The following is a 20,384-nucleotide window of genomic DNA, read 5'->3' on the forward strand; positions in this document are numbered from 1 at the left end:
ATCTGTGGAGAGAAAGAGTTAATGGAGGGATTTTCTGGCCTCTCCGAGCCTGTCAATGGAATTTCCCACTTGAATGAATCACCAGAAGATCCCACTGGTGTGTTTGTCCAATAAACCTTTATTAGTTTGTATTCTAAATTAGTGATTGTCCTTATTGTCAGAATGGTTATTCCTTGACAATTTTCTTACTCTGGGGTTTCTTTGGCAGCCTCTCGGGGTCGAGGATGAATTGCCTCCACTCCGGTGGGGGTGAATAGTCCAATCCTGCAGCCGCAGCAGCGTGGGTGGGTGGAAGGCTGTAGATTCAGCACGCTCTTTCTACTGTTTGCGCTGCACTCGGTGACACTTGAGGCGGTTGACACCTTCAAATACTTGCCCTGGAATGTGCAACTGAAGTGAGGATGTTGCATTTATTTAAGGAGGCTTTCAGAGTGTCTTGTAGCATTTCCTCTGCCTACCTAGTGAGTGCTTGCCATTGCAGAGCTCAGAGCAGAGCACTCGTTTAGGGATTTGTTTCTTGTTCTGGCATTTGTTTGCTGGATTCTTTTTATCCCCTACCCTTCTGACTTCCTCGAAAATGATTAAGTCTTCCCAGCAACCATGTTGTGAATTTCTAATGGTCCCTTCCCATTGGCAGTGATGATAAAGGTCATTCCTTACGACCCTTTCGGGCATCTTTCCAGTAATAAGTATCAGATAATAAGCCTGTACATCCTTGGCTCTTATTTGTCACTTTTTTGAACTTCGGAATTGCATGAGGTAACTTCCAGTCTAAGGGAACTATCCCAGCTCTTAAACTATTGAAGGTACATATTTAAACTATTGAAGGGACATATTTTACATAGAGGGTGGTGGGGGCCTGGAATGCGCTGCCAGGCAAGGTGGTGGAGGCGGACACACTGGGAACGTTTAAGACTTATCTAGACAGCCATATGAACGGAGTGGGAATGGAGGGATACAAAAGAATGGTCTAGTTTGGACCAGGGAGCGGCGCGGGCTTGGAGGGCTGAAGGGCCTGTTCCTGTGCTGTATTGTTCTTTGTTCTTTGTACAGGCTTTGAAAGAAACAAACTCAGATACCAAGAAAACAATTATATTAAGACAGTGGGATGGACGATGTCTTCTTCAAATATGCTACTTGTCCTGATAATCATTCCACATTTCCTGCTTGATAATGCCACCTATTACCCTCTGCATACTATCTGACTTGGTAATTGTGTCAAACATCTTCTCCAAAACCTTCTGCCACTGAATATTTATTTCCTCAGTGTGCACAATGTGCATTGATAAGTTCTCAAACTCCCAATCACTCATGAAATTTTGATTGTGTTTATTAAAGCAAGGGATGTAAATGCTAAGAATTAAGAACATTGGGATTGCGAGACAAAAAGACTAAGATCCATCTAGTTTGTCTTCTATCATCCTGATAGTCACATGATTCAATAATAATGGAGTTGTTGACTCTTCAGGGCAATTGATTTTTATGAATTACTTCACAAAAAAAACAAAATTACATGAAGAAATCCTCAGTGGCAGAGTGCTTTTTACGTCCAAAGTTACATTTTTCCTTCCACTGCTACATCGACTACACATCGTGGCCTGAATTTTGTGCGCGCAATCGGCAGTCCTGGAAGCGGACGTGATATCTGCTTCTGTTGCAATCACAACCTACATGTAATTTCACGCTGGCTGACCAATGAAGGCCTGGCCAGTGTGAAATGCACCTGGACATTGGCACAGCACTACCCGTGGGGACAGGAGCATGGCGGGTGCTGGGTGCCTGAAGGCTACCAGTTATTCAGGAGCCTCGAGGAACTGTCCAGAAGGAAGTCTAATATTTGGCAGAAGCTATGGCCTTAGCAGCTGCTAGGCATGCCAGCAAGCCTATTTAAAAAAAAATTAGGATTAGCATCTCGCAATCTGAATTGTGTCTTATGAAGAATATATTTTCATTCCGTCAGAGTGAAGTTTACCCTTGTCTTTTGCAAAGTTTTATGTTGTAGATTCATTGGAACTTTGAAACTCAACAAACAATATTTCATTTTGGAGCTTTTCAACAAAAGAAGCATCAGTAATCATTTCTGTGCTGTTGTTTTCACACCCGGGTCAAGCTGTGAACACTGTTGTGCTAACACCACCGCCAGTCCCCCAGCAAAAACCAACATCACAGATTGCCACATATTGGTAAATGGGATTGCACTGTGCTGTTGCAGCCTGGGATTGGACTCTGAACAACACAGCTGCAATCCCTTTTGAAATCTCCTAGTGTACTCAGCAATAAATACTTCAGCTCATAAACAAGGGAGATCAACCAGTGCATTGAATGCCTCATAAACTCAGGATATCCTAAGAAAATTTGGTGGTCCAGATAATGGAAAACTTGCATGAAATAATATAAAAATCTTAAGTTAAATATATTAATTTTTGTGTGTATAAGATAGTAGAACTGTCATCACACCTGTCTTATGTACCATGACCATATTGTAGATATCAAAGATGTGCTGTTCATTAATTCTACTTCAACAGGTAGCTGAAAAGAAATAATATAAAACCAGAATAACCGATCAACAGCATTCCTGTACCTTGGCTCAGACAAATTCACTTTCTCAGGCTGGGAAATACTGAAAATCCTGTAGACTCAAAAATCCACAGACATAGTTGATTAACCTGCCTCAATCAAACAAAAACTTCCATACAACCTTGTGCCTTTGAATTACCGTTAAGGATGCCCGCCATTATTCATTATCTGTGAAGCATTTTTGAATATTTTATTAACTTTAAAATGTTTCATTAGTGCAGGTCATTGTTGGTTGAACTTTGCATCTAATATTTTCAGCACAGCGGCTAACCTACTGTGGAGAGCTGCAACCTTTGGATCAAGTGTGAAGGCCACTGACAGCACGGTGAGACTCTGGACTGCTGAGAGCTCCTAAACATGTGAAAGTTATTAAAGAGTGAGTAATGCAAAAGAAAACTGCGACACAGCTGGTAAATGATTGACTGTCTGGCTGTAAAGTGAAAGAGAAACATTAAGGCCACAAAAATAGCCCTGTTCATAATGGATTGTCAGGGTGCTAGTGCACCAGAAGCTTGTAGAGTGAGCGGATCATGACGTCTAACACTCTCTGACATTGATTTGATGTATGGTCTGTCATTTAAGACAGTACAGATCCTGTTAACATCCCCTCTTAAGCACTTACAGCTGAACATGCATATGGGACCCCCATTAACGGTATTTTAAGGGCCTAACATTTAACTTCCAGGTGAGATGCTTTTGACTTTCGTGGCCTAGTGTAAGTGGAAGTGCTCTATTTGATTGTTATTGGAGTTGCCTGGCTGGCTGAAAGGCATTGGTGGAATGGCAGTGTCGGGAGCTTGAACGGCATCAGTCCTGAGAGAGGTCAGCAGGTCCGTGCAGCCGACCACTGCCAATCCCATCGGGTAGCCCCTCGACAACCCTAACACTCAATCGGAGAACAGCCGGCTGTGAAAGTCTGCAAGTCCCATTGAGCGCCAGCAGCAATTGGAGACTGCATGGTAGCAAGCTTGGATGTCATGGCTCTGCTGCAGCACTGAGATGTTAGCTGCTTTCCACCTGTGCTGCAGTATAAACTGAGACATCTGCCACAAGACACTGCAGCACCAGTGGTTCCACAAGTGTTTCCATGGAAAAAAACATTTCCACATTGGGAAGGATGGGTTCCGAGCTCTGTGCTAAGTTGGAGTCAGACTCCTCCATGCTCCTTGACAGACAACATGGTGTCTGACAGGTCTGCCAATGTCTCATCTTGGTGTGCATGACCATCTATGTAGTTCTGCGTGCTGCCACGTCACAGGCCCCATCTGAGTCCCCTGCAGCAGGACTTACCTGTAAGTTGGCACATAAACTATCCTTTGTGCCCTGACCACGGTGCAGCCCATTCATAACCAGTGACTCACCATGTGCAGATCCTGACATATATGTGCTGTGCAAATACCTCAGCTCAGTGTCAGATCACGTGATAGTGCTCTTTCCCTTGTGGTCAGATGTAGCTGTCACCTTTCCTTTAAGGCTGCTACAGTTGGCCAGGTGGCAGTCGTTGGGTATATAAAATCACAAACTGCAGAAGAGGGTTACAATGAAGGAACGGGGTTGGGGCGGAAAGCAAAAAGTCCATGATCACATGGTCTGCAGTTTATACATCATGCCAGATAGCTGAATGAAGGGGAGGTGGGGGATTGGGAATGGGGAATGAGGGCTGGGAATGGGGAATGAGGGTGGGGGATTGGGAATGGGGAATGAGGGCTGGGAATGAGGGCGGGGGATTGGGAATGGGGAATGAGGGCTGGGAATGGGGAATGAGGGCAGGGGATTGGGAATGGGGAATGAGGGCTGGGAATGGGGAATGAGGGCGGGGGATTGGGAATGGGGAATGAGGGCGGGGGATTGGGAATGGGGAATGAGGGCGGGGGATTGGGAATGGGGAATGAGGGCTGGGAATGGGGAATGAGGGCGGGGGATTGGGAATGGGGAATGAGGGCGGGGGATTGGGAATGGGGAATGAGGCCTGGGAATGGGGAATGAGGGCTGGGAATGGGGAATGAGGGTTGGGAATGGGGAATGAGGGCGGGGAATGGGGAATGAGGGTGGGGGATTGGGAATGGGGAATGAGGGCTGGGAATGGGGAATGAGGACGGGGGATTGGGAATGGGGAATGAGGGCGGGGGAATGGGGAATGAGGGCGGGGGATTGGGAATGAGGGCGGGGGATTGGGAATGGGGAATGAGGGCGGGGGATTGGGAATGGGGAATGAGGGCGGGGGGTTTGGGAGTGGGGCATGAGGGCGGGGGGTTTGGGAGTGGGGCATGAGGGCGGGGGATTGGGAATGGGGAATGAGGGCGGGGGATTGGGAGTGGGGAATGAGGGCGGGGGGTTTGGGAGTGGGGAATGAGGGCGGGGGGTTTGGGAGTGGGGCATGAGGGCGGGGGATTGGGAGTGGGGCATGAGGGCGGGGAGTGGGGAATGAGGGCGGGGATTTGGGAGTGGGGAATGAGGGCGGGGGGTTTGGGAGTGGAGAATGAGGGCGGGGTTTTGGGAATGGGGAATGAGGGCGGTGTTTTGGGAGTGGGAAATGAGGGCGGGGGATTGGGAATGGGGAATGAGGGCCGGGGGTTTGGGAATGGGGAATGTGGGCCAGGGGTTTGGCAATGGGGAATGAGGGCCAGGGGTTTGGGAATGGGGAATGAGGGCCAGGGGTTTGGGAATGGGGAATGAGGGCCAGGGGTTTAGGAATGGGGAATGGGGGCGGGGGGTTTGGGAATGGGGAATGAGGGTGGGGGGTTTGGGAATGGGGAATGAGGGCAGAGGTTTGGGAATGAGGGCAGAGGTTTGGGAATGGGGAATAAGGCAGGAACATATCATCACCCTGAATTCCATTGAGTATCTCAATCACAGCTGGCCCCATGATGCAGAGAATCATCTCTAGCGGGTTCATGTGATGCAGGAATGCCTGTCTCTATTCTTTTTCTGCTCTGCTGCCTCCTGTTGTGGAACACCTCTCCAGGATATAGGAAAGACTGTCAGTGGGTGTGTTGCGATGTACCTGACATGTTAAAGCAGTAAGAAGTAAGTATGAGGCTGGTGCATTGGATGATATTTGTGGGTAAAGAGAAGTATCTGAATGTGGAGCCAGAGTCCTGATTGATGCTGGGTTAGTAATTGGGGGGTTGGGGCTTGGGGGGTTGGGGGGGGGGGGGGGTTTGGGGTTGGGGGGGGGGGGCTGGTGAATTGAGCAGCTTGGTGGTGCAGTAGTTAGGGGGCATCATGTGAAAATGCATTCAATGATCTTGACTATCAATGTGAGGTTTTTTTTCGCTGCAATGAATGTCTCAGGGCCAGATTCTGGGAATTGACCCCCGCGGCCACATGTTCCCATTCCAATCTTGGGGTTTGCTTCTGGTGCCCTCTGGAAACATTGCACCTCTCTTCCTTTCCAACTCCAGGACTAATGCCTGCAGTGCTGCAACATAAAACCCAGGCCCTCTGCCTTCCCTGGAGCTACCTTTTCCCTGCGTTAGCTGCTATCCAAGTCCTCCACGCAGTCTGCAGCAGATCCTATGCAATATGTGCAGCTCCCCATTAAGAAGGAAAGGTTGCCTTTATGATTGCAAGTTAATTGAAACATGAGCTAGCCATGCACACTATACTGGCCCCTCTTGAGCATGCAGTCAGTCATCAGTGCTTTCCGCACCAGGCTATGCTGAAATCATTTTAATGAGGAGGCAGAACAAAGTTTGTGTACTGCCTGTCTCAGTGGGACCAGCTGTGGGGTAATAACGCATCACGACCCCTGTCCCTTGATGTATTTTTCCACTTAAATATTACTAATGAGGGAATATTTCAAGTAGGCGATTATAATTTCAAGAGTGTAAAGCAAGAGGTTTGGCTCAGATTAATTGGAATTAAGTGGTAAGGCATTAAAGTAGGATTATTAGGGATTAGAAATAAGAAACAGAACTTATATTTCTGGAAAAAGAGACATTAGTCGAAGCTTTTCATCTTGCACCCATCTGGACAATCACAAGAATAAAATGTAAGGGAATTCAATAAATGTATACTATAAGAAAAGAGTGCTGACTGGTTGGTAGTGGACATTGATTAGTAGAAGTGTTGCCATGGAGAATGCATCAGTGATGGTAACTGACAGTTAACTGCCAACCATTGTTTGCATTTAACCCAGGCAGCTTGACTCTAATTGGTCAAGGCATTGCCTTGAAGAATGAACCAGCAAATGGCTGTCACATATTTTGTTCAGTTGAAATGGGCAATATGTGCAAAGAACAGCACCCTGTGTATTAACATATGTAGCTACCAGTACATACAAATGCACCACACTGCAAGCACAACTGATGATCTTAAGTTGGCTGTCAGCATAATTCTTAGTAGTACCTAAGCAAAGTTAGCTTTGAATTCTCTTACATTTTTTTTCCTGTGATTGTCCTGATGAATTCAGATGAGAAACTTCAACAAATGTCTTTTCTTTCAAGCAATATTCAAGATCCGTACTGCCAAATGACAAACAATTTAATACATTGCTGTGAAGCAAAAACAATTCTTTTTACTGTACTGGATGGTTAAGAACTAAGTAAATGAATATTAATCATCCAAAATAGTACATGGAATGCTTCAATTCGTGTACACAACTGAAGGAGGGCCTATATATATAGAAACAAATAGTTGCTTTGTACCAAATGCTAGAACAAACATAAGAAAACCTGGAAGAGAACAGAAATCCAAATTTAAAATCGTGGACAAGAAGGAAGAGAATATATTTTAGCATAGAAATGAAACAGATAGTCGCCGGAGTTCTATCCCCCCGCCCGCCATAGAATCAGAGTGGGCGAGGGGCGGATAATGGAAATGTCCATTGGCCTTGGGTTGGAATTTCCGGTCTCGCTCAAGCGAGTCTGTAAAATCCTGCCCATGTTAGGGGACTGTTGACGCAAAAGAGTTTGGCTAATGAGATGGTTAAGGTGGGGTCCTGAGTTACAATGCCCATGTAACTTGCCTTTAGCGCAAGACGCCATCTTGGCCAAAGAATTTAAGTGCTCACGGCCAGCTCAAGGTTGATTAAGTCTCTAATTACAAATTAAATTGGCTCCAATGCTCATTAAAAAGGATGCATGACACTTTCCCACCTAGCACTGCATTTAAAGGCTCCTCACCTACAGGTACTCAGGGCATTAGGATCTGTGCGCCACATTGAGCAGGATATTTCCAAGGCAATTCTGAGCTTCCAATTTGGTTATGTATCAGCAAATAAATGATGGAACAAATAATGATTTGGGGCGAGAAGCAACGAAAAGCATTTAGATTGGTCTTTCTAGGCCTAAGCTACAAAAGTAAAGTTTATTTATTAGTCACAATTAAGGCTTACATTAACACTGCAATGAAGTTACTGTGAAATTCCCCTATTCGTGTCTGTTTGGGTCAATGCACCTAACCAGCACGTCTTTCAGAATGTGGGAGGAAACTTGAGCGCCCAGAGGAAATCTGTGCAGACACAAGGAGAACGTGCAAACTCACACAGATGGTGACCCAAGCCGGGAATCGAACCTGGGTCCCTGGCGCTATGAGGCAGCAGAGCTAGCCACCGTGCCGCCCTTTCACCATGCCGCCAACTGCCATTTCTTATAGTTATTAGACATGCATCCATATGCTGCACTTCACACTTGCTTGGAACACACTTAGTTCATGCTAATCTCAAGGGCCTACAAATTACTGTGCAGTTTTCAACCAGATGATGTACTTCCACTGCAAAGCAGTGGTATTAGTGCACACACCCATCCCCACCCCAAGAATGATCAAGGATACACCTACCTGAGTCCTGTTCATTTGGCCTGCGTGCGAGGAGTTAGAAAATTGATTCCAGGGGTGAAGGGGTTGGCATATGCGGAGAGATTAAACAGATTGGGTTTATACTTGCTGGAGTTTAGAAGGATGAGAGGGGAACTGATCGAGGTATATAAAATTTAAAAAGGGATTGATAAAGTGAATGTAGACCTAATGTTTCCTCTTATGGGGAAACCTAGAACAAGAGGTCACAGGTATAGGTTGAGAGGCGATAGATTTAACACTGAGGAAGAACTACTTCTCGCAGAGGGTGGTGAATTTGTGGAACTCGCTGCCCCATGGCGCAGTGGAATCTGAATCGTTGAAAGGTTTCAAGAAGTAGATATATTTCCAGTAAAAAAAAACTGAGGGGATATGGGGAACAGGTGGGGAGGTGGATTTGAGTCCAGGGGGAGATCAGCCATAATCTGATTGAATGGCGTAGGGCTGAATTTGCCTAATTCTGCTCCGAATTCCTATGTTCCTAAAAATAAAGTAAGAAGTCTCACAACACCAGGTTAAAGTCCAACAGGTTTATTTGGTAGCAAATGCCATAAGCTTTCGGAGCCTAAAAATAAAACCATTGGTAGCAAAGAGCAAATGATTTATTGTAGTTCATGAACATTGCAGATAATCATGTATAAAACATTCAAATTTTCAATTGGCATAATTTACAAACTTAACATGGTGTAATGTTTACATTTCCTTCTGGAATAAAATACACATCCGATTGTATTTACATAACTTTAATTTTAAAAAACATTTGTTTTGATTACATTGTAAATTACTAAAATCTGTTCCACATTAAATAACTGCACAAATGAAATGATTTGCAACAGGTTTTGTTTCAATAAAAAAACTGAGAATTTTTTTCTTCTGTAGAAATAAGGTAGATTTCCAAAATACCTGAGAATAGTTTCTTTGCTGTCTGCTCGACTCTCCTTTTCCTACAAGATCAATTGTCTGTTTATCTGATTCTTCTGACTATAGTGTTGCTGCTTTCTCAAACCAAGGATTCTGTTTCTCTCTCATTTATTGAGTTAACAATATCCTCCCTAATTATTTTAGGAGATAAATTATTTATCTCCTAAAATAATTTGCAAACATAATGCACAACTGTGAATCTCTTAATGTGAAGAAACTGTCTTAGACCTCTGTCTTTTTACCCCTCTCTCTGCCAAAATATCTTTTTCCAACAGGCAACTCTTGCAAGTTGCCCACCTTCCAGCCACAGTCTTGTTCCCCTCAGAATATAACGCTCCTCCCAGCACTCAGCAAGTTCCTCACAGTTTCTAATGCCTCGGGTAATAATTCATCACTCATCATTGTCGTGCTGCACTTGGAGGTCACAACCTTACAGTGCTTATATAAATCGACCTTCATTGACGCTGAAGGGAAATTTAAACATCAACATTTTTGGAAATTTATACAATTTTTCACACACTAGGTCCTCATCAATTCAATTTAATCAAAGTGTAAAAACTTGCCAGGTAAATGATTAAACAGAATACAAATTTGTTTGAAGGATCTTTCTAACTAGAAAAAGGATGGATGATTGAGATCCTTTGTTGCAGCATTTAATTTTACAGGATACAGGTAGCATCACCCCATTTCTAGCCATGTTACTGCTAACAGCTCCCATACATAGAACATTGTTCTTTTTATTATTTAAACATAGTGTACAGATTTCACTGGTGCTGTCTATAGCGCAATAAATAGCATTGAATAAAGAATGGCGGTAAAACATGCTAACATGCGTTATAACATCAATTTTGGCCAGCAAACAAAACTGAATGCAAAATATGACAACATAGTGCTAGCTGGAATGAATCTTCATGCGAGCATGATATGTTGAGAAACTGCTTACCAGGTAGCAAAGGCACATGCTAAATATTATCAACAGATTCCATTTTTCTTGAATTAAATATTTAAAATGAGAGATTTTAAAATTAAAACTGAAGGAAGAGTCGGAGGCACCCAGTCTAATACTCAGATATCAATGCTATCCGGTGTAGATTTGATGTAAATTTCATGCCGAAGCTCCCCTGGTGTTTTCTCTTTGTTGTTGTCATGGTCATCCAGTGCAGCACTCAGAGGTTTGGTCTTTTCATCAATTGGGTGACTGTTAATTGTTTTCTCAGTCATCTTATGCAAGAAAGAAAATGTAAATATTTAAACCAGAAAGCCAGGGAAAAAAATAAGCTTTACTTTTCTAATAGCAGGTTGAGAAAAAGATCCACAATGCTTCATTCAGATTATTAATTATTAGCCTCTGTGTAATATTTTTAGCTGCACCTATGTCACAGGTTTCGTGAGAGTTACAGGTTTTCATTTACCACATAATTCATCTTTTTTAAAAATTGCTCACGAGATGCAAACAGCACTGACAAGGCCACATTATTGTCCATCCCATAATTAGAAAGTGGAAAGTGGGGTGTAGGCTGGGAGAGGGCATGCCACTCCAATTATATTTACAACCAAGTGTGTTCTTTAGGGTCTTGACTACTTTTCTTTCCAGGGTGCCTCCAATGAGACTTGTTGTGCACTTCAAGAGGCTAGTGTACGTCATTTCAACTGGCATATTGGCTTCTAGTGTTATGGTCGGTCCCCTATAAGTCAAGAAAGTAGGATTTCCTGGAGTCTCCTAACCTGACTCCACCACCTTTCATCATTGCCTTCACATGGGTTGGCTGGAGACTCTATTCCTCACAAAGCCATCTAAGGCATTTCAGAGTCACCAGGGGTCTGGCACAATTGACTCTTTGCCTTCTTCCTGCAGCTTTCACCAGACACTCTCCAGAGGTACTGTGTATTTCAACTGAACCCTCAAAGTAGTTCAGGGACCACATTTAATTAGGAATGAAATGAAATTTCATTAAATGTGTAGCATTGAATCAAGAATCCTGCAGTGCAGAACAAGGCCATTTGGCCCATTGAGTCTGCACTGACTTTTCCGACGGAGCATTCCACACAGGCCCTTTCTCTTTAACCCCATGTATTTGCCTCGCTAATCCCCCTAACCTACGCATCTTGGGACACGAAGGGACAATTTTAACACAGCCAGTTAACCTAACCCGCACATCTGTGGAATGTGGGAGGGAACCAGAGCAGCCGAAGGAAACTCACACAGACACAGGGAGTACGTGCAAACTCCACACAGCCAGTCACCCAAGGCTGGAATCGAACCTGGGTCCCCGGTGCTGTGAGGCAGCTGTGCTAATCACTGTGCCACCATGCTGCCCTAAAAGCAAATATACTTTCATACTCCAGTGCAAAAACATTCATACTTTTAGTATTTTATTACTTTTGATTAATTTTTGTGTTCATTAATGTTAGAAATGTTCATACTTCAAAATTTCTCATTTCAGACACTGCAGGCTGAATTTTATGACCCTGCACCCCAAGGGGCAGAATCGAAGTTGCGAGAAGGGGATAAAATTGGGCACCATGGCAGCAATGTATGCCTGTCAACCACCCACCTTGGCAGGTGCTTTAGCCACAGAGGAGGCATTGGGCAGACTGTATGCCCATTGGCACATTGAGATCTTTTACTGGCCAATTAATGGCCACTTAAGGGCCTTCTCCTATCTTAACTGGGAGTTTTCACCAAGTGTCCTGGAAGTAAAAGCTGGTGGTCAGGCCATGGGAGGGGGCAATGGTTGTGATGTCTCTCAGTTGAGGATCTTGTGACCATTGGAGGGACCCCGTGCCCCCGTCTCAAGATCTTCACCTCCACCCTCCTCCATCCTGGTTCCCCAACCGTGCCCCCCCACCCCCGGCCCCCAACCCTCATATCAACCTAGCTCCAGCAAGACCTTGGACTCAGTTGGTTCAGGACTCCTGCTTGCCTTTTTCAGGGGACACACTGTAGTCCATGTATGGTCACCGCTCCCAGTGGCGTTGCTGAGTCAAGGTGGGGGGCAGATATCCCACCTCAAGCCAATTAAAGACCTGACGACCATTAAATAGCTGTAAGGCAAACCAGCCAAGTGCAGGGACACACACCATCCCATATAAAATTCAGCCCCAAGCATTCCTATTCCAGGTATAGATTGGGTTAGATGCAGCACTAAAGCCCTCAACAACAACCTTTATAAATCAGGTTACATCCTGTTTTTTCCATACCATTCAACCTTCTGATCTGTGGATGTGATGTAGGTAATTTGGTATAAAATTAGGGCAATCTTATGCTGTTGACCTACATTACTAACTGCTGAATTGATACAAACCAATTTTCCTCATGTGCGAAACTTTCATTTTTTTAAGCGATGCCTTTCAAGGCCTCAGGATGCTCCAACAGCAATTAACAGCAACTTCTGAAATATATTCACTGCTGTAATGTCAGACTCTTAGAGACAAAAGACAATACGGTATCGTAGATTTGAACCAGGTCCAGAAGTGGAAGGACAGAGCGGAAAAACCTTGTATCACCCAGTCCTTTGGCATTCAAAGTCTCTGGGCAAGATTATACCCCACCCCCCTACCACCCCCGTGGCCTGTTTTCCAGTGGCGGAGACCGCTCGCCATTGGCTGCTGACGTAAATGGGGTTTTGCATGGCTTCCCACCACCAGGGAACCCACCATGGGCAGGCACCAATGGCAGTGGAACCAGAAGATCCCACCAGAAGGAAGTGCCAATAGTTTTGTTTGTTCAGTTGCATCGGCATTAGCATGGGTGCTGTGTTATGATGGCAGTAACACTTAACGTACTTAATAGGGCGGTACAGTGGCACAGTGGTTAGCACTGCTGCCTCACAACTCCAGGAACCCCGGTTCAATTCCAGCCTTGGGTGACAGTGTGGAGTTTGCACATTCTCCCCGTGTCTGCATGGGTTTCCACCGGGTGCTCCGGTTTCCTCCCATAGTCCAAAGATGTGCAGGTTAGGTGGGTTGGCCATGCTAAATTGCCCGTTCATATCCCAAAATGTGTCGTTAGATGGGTTAGCCACGCAAAATGTGTGGGGTTACGGGTATAGGGCTGGGAAGAGGGCCTGAGTAACATGCTCTGAGTAAGAGCCTGAGTCAGTATAGACTTGATGGACCGAATGGCCTCTTCTGCACTGAAGGGATTCTATGATTCTATGGTCTATACATTGATCCTTCGTCAGTTCATTGTTCAAATCTTTATGAAACCATACACATCTCAGAGAATCATGCGTATTGCCATTCAATGAAAAAGCACAGTCGGATCTTGACATAAAAACAGACACTTTGTTGTACTTGGGTGTTTTCATTTTTCACTTCCATATTACAAATATGTACATATTTGTATAACACATTCTATGGGATGACGAATGGTTATAACTTACCTCTGTGTTGAATTTCTTTGTAGGCGTTTCTGGCATTGTATCAATCACATTCTCATCCAAAGAATTAATGCTGGAAGAGAAGTAACATTGATTCTTAATAAATAGACAAAAAAATTAAGCTCGTCTCTGAAGATCTCATAGTTATTCCAGTTTTCCCTGCAGTACTAGGGGGCAGTGCCCAGGCATGGCCCTCTTCCCCCCACCCCCCCCATTTATTTGTAATTGGTTTCTTGACGTTGAGTATCAGAATTCTCATTAATCACTGGCTAGCAGTGGGGACAGTCACTACGAGAAATCATGCTGGCGTACATCACATTTTGGGCCTCTCGCAATATTTTGTGCTCCCGTCACCATACACGTCCACTGTGAATGGGAGCGCAAAATCCCGGCTGGAGCGATTTCCACTGCTCCTTCCTTAACTTCACTGAGCAGGTGTTCCAGTTCCTGTTCTTGTTCCTTAACCTGCATGTCTTCCTGGACCTTTCTTTTTTACCCAGTTCCTGGACCTTTTCCTGTTCTTTGGAGAAATGTACTTTCTGTAGTTCTGTCTCCTGTCCAGCTCCTCCTGGCTCCTGCTTCCAACTAAACGAAAACTACTTCTCTGTTTCCCTGTCCCTATGGATCCACTGTTGCCAGGCAACATCCAGTCCTTTTTTTCTACTTTTGTCTTTTTTTCTAACTTCTCTTCAAGACTCATGATTAATAGAGTAGGAATACAAACAAACCCACAGACATATAGGCATCACTCCAACGTAAGAGCAAAACTCAGGTTCTCCTTTTCTAAACATACAAATGCAGAAATAAAAATTAAACTTAATGCTATAATTTGAACACCCGGTACACAGGTACCAGTACAACAATAATCTCTCCCTCAATGTCAACAAAATGAATGAGATATTCATTGACTTCAGGAGGTGAAGTGGAGGACATGCTCCTGACTACATCAATGGGGACAAAGTAGAAATGGTTGAGAGCTTCAAATTTTTAGGTGTTCAGATCACCAACAACATGTCCTGGTCCCTCCATGCCGATGCTATAGTCAAGAAAGCCCACCAATGCCTCTCTCAGAAGACTAAAGAAATTTGGTATGTCCACTACGACTCTCACCAACTTTTACAGATATGCCATAGAAAGCATTCTTTCTGGTTGTATCACAGCTTGGTATGGCTCCTGCCCTGCCCAAGACCGCAAGAACCTACAAAGGTTCATGAACGAAGCCCAGTCCATCACTCAAATCAGCCTCCCACCCTCTGGCACTGTCTACACTTCCCACTGCCTCGGAAAAGCAGCCAGCCTAATTAAGGACCCCATGCACCCCGGACATGCTCTCTTCTGCCTTCATCCGTCAGAAAAAAAATACAAAAGTCTGAGGACGTGTACCAACCGACACAAGAACAGCTTCTCCCCTGCTGCCATCAGATTTTTGAATGGACCTACCTCGCATTAAGGTAATTTTTCGCTACATCCTTGCTATGACTGTAACACTACATTCTGCACTCTTTCCTTCCCTATGTACGGTATGCTTTGTATAGCGCGCAAGAAACAATACTCTTCACTGTATATTAATACATGTGACAATAATAAATCAATTCAAATCAAATCAAATGACAGTAGGTTTCTAAAAATTGCAAACTTTTACCTTGCACGGTCTGAATTAGGTTCTTCAAAACCAAGGTCTGCTGCAAAGTCAATGGCAGTATTCCATACTGGATTAGCACTACAAAAATAAAAGTAAAAATTGATGCATGGAATTGGAACATAAAATTGGATTTACTTCATTTCTTTCAGATTTTTATTTTACCATTAATTGTCAATATTATTTCTTAAATCATTTCTGTTGGAATAATTATTCACAGTGGATTTACTAAAATAGTTACAGTTCATCTTTTTGTTTTGAATACTTGTTTGAAGACTTTGGGGCACTGCTCCTCTGGAAGGGTATAATGGCATTGAAGGAAGTGCAGCATAAATTCACTAGATTGTTACCAGGGTTTAGGGTTAAATTGTGAGGAGAGGTGGCATAACATTGTTCTGTATTCCCTTGAGTATGAATGATTAAGATGTTAAAATGGTTTGATTGGGTAAATGCAGAGAAACTCTGTCCTCTGCTGAAGGAATGAAGCACGAGAGGACATCTGAAAATTAAGGGCAAGCCATAGAGTCAGAAAGTCATAGAGCTTTATAACACAGAAAGAGACCTTTTGGCCCATCTGCACAGGCCATCGAGCAACTACCTGTTCTAATCCCATTTCCCAGCAATTAGTCCATAGCCTTGTATGCTATGGTATCTCAAGTGCTCATCTAAATGCTTCTTCAATGTTGAGGGTTCCCGCTTCCACCACCCTTTCAGGCAGTGAGTTCCAGATTCCCACCCTCTCCGGGGGAAAAAATATTTCCTCAAATCCCCTTGAAATCTCCTGTCCCTTGCTTGAAATCTATACCCCCCTGGTTATTGAGCCCTCTACTAAGGGGAAACGTTTCTTCCTATCTATCCTATCTATATCCCTCATAATTTTGTGCACCTGAATCAGCTCAGTCCCTCAACCTTCTCTGCTCAAATGAAAACAACTTCAGCCTAACCATGTAAAGAAACCACTGAGGTAGATTCTCCAATTAGATCTCCAAACAAACATTCATTGGGTAACGTATGTGGACAACACCTGATTTTTGTGAAGTTAGCTTTATTTTCAAAATATTTGCAAATTCTACGCCTTAGCTAATAAAAGCAAGTATCCCATATGCCTTCTTAACCACCTTATCTACCTGTCCTGCCGCCTTCAGGGATCAAAAGACATGCACCCCTAGACCCCTTTGGTCCTCTGTATGTCCTTGCGCCCCACCATTCATTGTGCATTCCCTTGCTTCGCTAGTTCTCCCAAAATGCATCACATCACACAGGGGAACTAAACCAGAAAGAGCTTTTGCGCACAAAAGGCTGTAGAAATTTGGAGCTCCCTCCCCCAAAAAGGCCGTGGGTGTTGCGACAGTTGGAGCTTTCAAGACTGAAACTGATAGATTTCTGTTTAAGGGTATCCAGGAGTATGGAGGAAAGGCAGGATAATGGAGTTGAGGTGCGGATCACATAATTAATTCAGTGGCAGAGCAGGCCTGAGGGGACTAAATGGTATCTCCTGTCACACCTATGGGATACATGAACAGTGATGCACAAGGAAACTAGTGAGTCGAATTTCATCATGTTGCCAAATTTATTGAAAGTGTAATTGTGGGTTTAAAGTTGAGAACACTGCTTTGCACTTGCCATTAAAATTTTTGCAAATATTCCTGAACATAGGAACATTAGGAACAGCAGACACCATTTAGTGCACAATTTATTTTACCACAAACTACCAATATCCACTTGAGAATTATTGCCCTTATGTAATAAACCGCGATCAAGCATCTCACATTTACACATATTGCACACTGTTGAATTATATGGGAGTCCTAGTCCAGGATTCTCTAAAGGTAAACTTGCAGGTTGAGTCCGTAATTAAGAAAGCAAATGTAATGTTGTCATTTATCTCAAGAGGCTTGGAATACAAAAGCAGGGATGTACTTCTGAGGCTTTATAAAGCACTGGTTAGGCCCCATTTGGAGTACTGTGAGCAATTTTGGGCCCCACACCTCAGGAAGGACATACTGGCACTGGAGCGGGTCCAGCGGAGATTCACACGGATGATCCCAGGAATGGTAGGCCTGACATACGATGAACGTCTGAGGATCGTGGGATTATATTCATTGGAGTTTAGGAGGTTGAGGGGAGATCTGATAGAAACTTACAAGATAATGAACGGCTCAGATAGGATGGACGTAGGGAAGTTGTTTCCATTAACAGGGGAGACTAGGACGCGGGGGCACAGCCTTAGAATAAAAGGGAGTCACTTTAGAACAGAGATGAGGAGAAATTTCTTCAGCCAGAGAGTGGTGGGTCTGTGGAATTCATTGCCACAGAGGGCTGTGGAGGCCGAGACGTTGAGCGTCTTCAAGACAGAAATTGATAAATTCTTGATTTCTCGAGGAATTAAGGGCTATGGGGAGAGAGCGGGTAAATGGAGTTGAAATCAACCATGATTGAATGGTGGAGTGGACTCGATGGGCCGAATGGCCTTACTTCCGCTCCTATGTCTTATGGTCTTATGGAATTCTCACGTCCTGTCCACCACAGGATTCGCAGCGGATGGGAGATGGATTATGCAAAGGTTCATTGACATCGAGTGGGATTCTCCGGTTTTGGGGCAAGTGCGGCCGGAGAATCCCTCCCATGTGCGAATGCAAAAGATCATTATTAGTGTCAGGCTCCTAAAGAAACCACTGAGGTAGATTCTCCAATTAGACTCGCAATCAAACATTCATTGGGTAACGTATGTGGACAACACTTGATTTTTGTAAAGTTAGCTTCATTTTCAAAGTGTGTGCAAATTCTCAGCCCAGAGTGAACTTGACCTAAAAGGCATCTATAAAAGATGATTGCTACCATTAAAGGGATATGGCCATATGAAGGTAAATGGCTCTACATGGGGATAAAGGCTGGGAAAGAACAGCATTGGACTTTGTTGCAAACCCCTCCATTATCTTATTGCCTGCCATTCATTACCATGGATTAGTGTTGAGTTCCTAACAACACCAAAGCACTAAGACTTGGTGGGGGTGGAAGGAATGGAGGAAAGCTTTTACAGATGCACCATAGAAAGCATTATTTCTGGTTGTATCTTAGCTTGGTATGGCTCCTGCTCTGCCCAAGACCACAAGAAACTACAAAAGATCGTGAATGTAGCCCAATCCATCACGCAAACCAGCCTCCCATTCATTGATGCTGTCTACATTTCCCGCTGCCTTGGAAAAGCAGCCAGCATAATTAAGGACCCCACGCACCCCGGACATACTCTCTTCCACCTTCTTCCATCAGGAAAAAGATATAAAAGGCTGAGGTCACGTACCAACCGACTCAAGAACAGCTTCTTCCCTGCTGCCATCAGACTTTTGAATGGACTTACCTCACATTGAGTTGATCTTTCTCTACACCCTAGCTATCACTGTAACATTAAATTCTGCACTCTCTCGTTTCCTTATCTATGAATGGTATGCTTTGTATCTGGCACGGTAGCACAGTGGTTAGCACTGCTGCTTCACAGCTCCAGGGACCTGGGTTCGATTCCCGGCTTGGGTCACTGTCTGTGTGGAGTTTGCACATTCTCCTCGTGTCTGCGTGGGTTTCCTCCGGGTGCTCCGGTTTCCTCCCACAGTCCAAAGATGTGCGGGTTAGGTTGATTGGCCATGCTAAAAATTGTCCTTAGTGTCCTGAGATGTGTAGGTTAGAGGGATTAGTGGGTAAATATGTAGGGATATGGTGGTAGGGCCTGGGTGGGATTGTGGTCGGTGCAGACTCGATGGGCCGAATGGCCTCTTTCTGTACTGTAGGGTTTCTATGATTCTTCTATGATTCCGTATAGTATACAAGAAACAATACTTTTCACTGTATACTAATACAAGTGACAATAATAAATCAAATCAAATTTTAAAAATCGATTACAGCCACAAAGATTTGTATACTCCACTGTTATATCATAAAATGCAGCATTCAAATGAACAGTATGTAAATGTTTCCTCTTTCTCTTGTTAAAGCTATTTTTATCACAGTTTTCCTTCACTTACCCTTCCGAAGTATATTTGTTTGTGCCAGGAACAACAGGTCCACTCTGCAGTGCATTAACTGTAACCTCTTTAGCTGTGTTCATTGCAGTTATTGATTTGATTTTTCTTTTGTAACTGTGGAATTAATATTCAGATATCACAATTTTTATATACAAAACAAAGAGATCCAGTGTATCATGTACAACAGGTGCATGTTCAATTGCTTCCATGGTATTTCACATTCTGTCTAACATGGGTGAAAGGAACCTGACAAGGAACAGTGCAATGTTATCTTGAACAGTCTGAACATTTCAGTTTCGACCATGAGGCACAAGGGAAATACTTGAGTCCTCAAAATAATTTAGGAAAGAATCATGAGGCTGGTGTTGAGCTACAAGGAGGAAGACAGAAAAAGGTATTGAATTCAGTTGAAGACAATGAAAGCTGCCATTGTAATGGTGGAACAGTGGTTAGCTCTGCTGCCTCACAGCGCCAGGGACCCGGGTTCAATTCCTAGCTTGGGTCACTGTCTGTGCGGAGTCTGCACGTTCGCCCCGTGTCTGCGTGGGTTTCCTCCGGGTGCTCCGGTTTCCTCCTATAGTCCGAAAGATGTGCTGGTTAGGTGCATTGGCCATGCTAAATTCTTCCTCAGTGTAGCCGAACAGATGACAGAGTGTGGCAACTCGGGACTTTCACAGTAACTTAATTGCAGTGCTAGCCTACTTGTAACACAAATAAATAAACTTTTTTTTAAAAGAATAATAAACTGGAAAAGAGTCTAATCAAAAGCTTGGCAGTAATATTAAGGTCATTTTGGGAGTCGGAGGACCACTAAGGACTGTGTAGGGCCATTCAAGGATTCCTCAGGATAGATTTGAATTGACTCCCAGGATATCAAAGAGGTGTTAAATGGCTAATTTGCATAAGACTTCACCAAAAACAATTATATTGAATTACCAATAATACAATATATTTTCCAAAGATTGAAAGTCTCCAAGCAGATGCAGATATAGTCCTGGCTAGAATAGACCTCTAAACAGATCAGGTTGCCAGCCTTGATGGCATTCATTGGAG

At 43.9% G+C, this 20,384-nt stretch overlaps 1 protein-coding gene across 1 annotated transcript in view; it reads right to left on the reverse strand.

Moving 5' to 3' along the window:
- Positions 1-8,890: 8,890 nt before the first annotated feature.
- cdhr2 (cadherin related family member 2) overlaps positions 8,891-20,384 on the reverse strand; it is a 135,799-nt gene continuing 124,305 nt past the window's right edge. Inside the window, exons 29-32 of the mRNA XM_078231042.1 lie at positions 19,332-19,445; positions 15,319-15,396; positions 13,680-13,749; positions 8,891-10,515 (exon numbers count right to left, since the gene is read on the reverse strand). Coding sequence (XP_078087168.1) covers positions 10,360-10,515; positions 13,680-13,749; positions 15,319-15,396; positions 19,332-19,445 — 418 coding nt within the window. The 3' untranslated portion in view covers positions 8,891-10,359. The remainder of the gene's footprint in view (positions 10,516-13,679; positions 13,750-15,318; positions 15,397-19,331; positions 19,446-20,384) is intronic.

Source organism: Mustelus asterias, chromosome 16 (assembly GCF_964213995.1).
Source record: "Mustelus asterias chromosome 16, sMusAst1.hap1.1, whole genome shotgun sequence".
NCBI classification, from domain to species: Eukaryota; Metazoa; Chordata; class Chondrichthyes; order Carcharhiniformes; family Triakidae; genus Mustelus; species Mustelus asterias.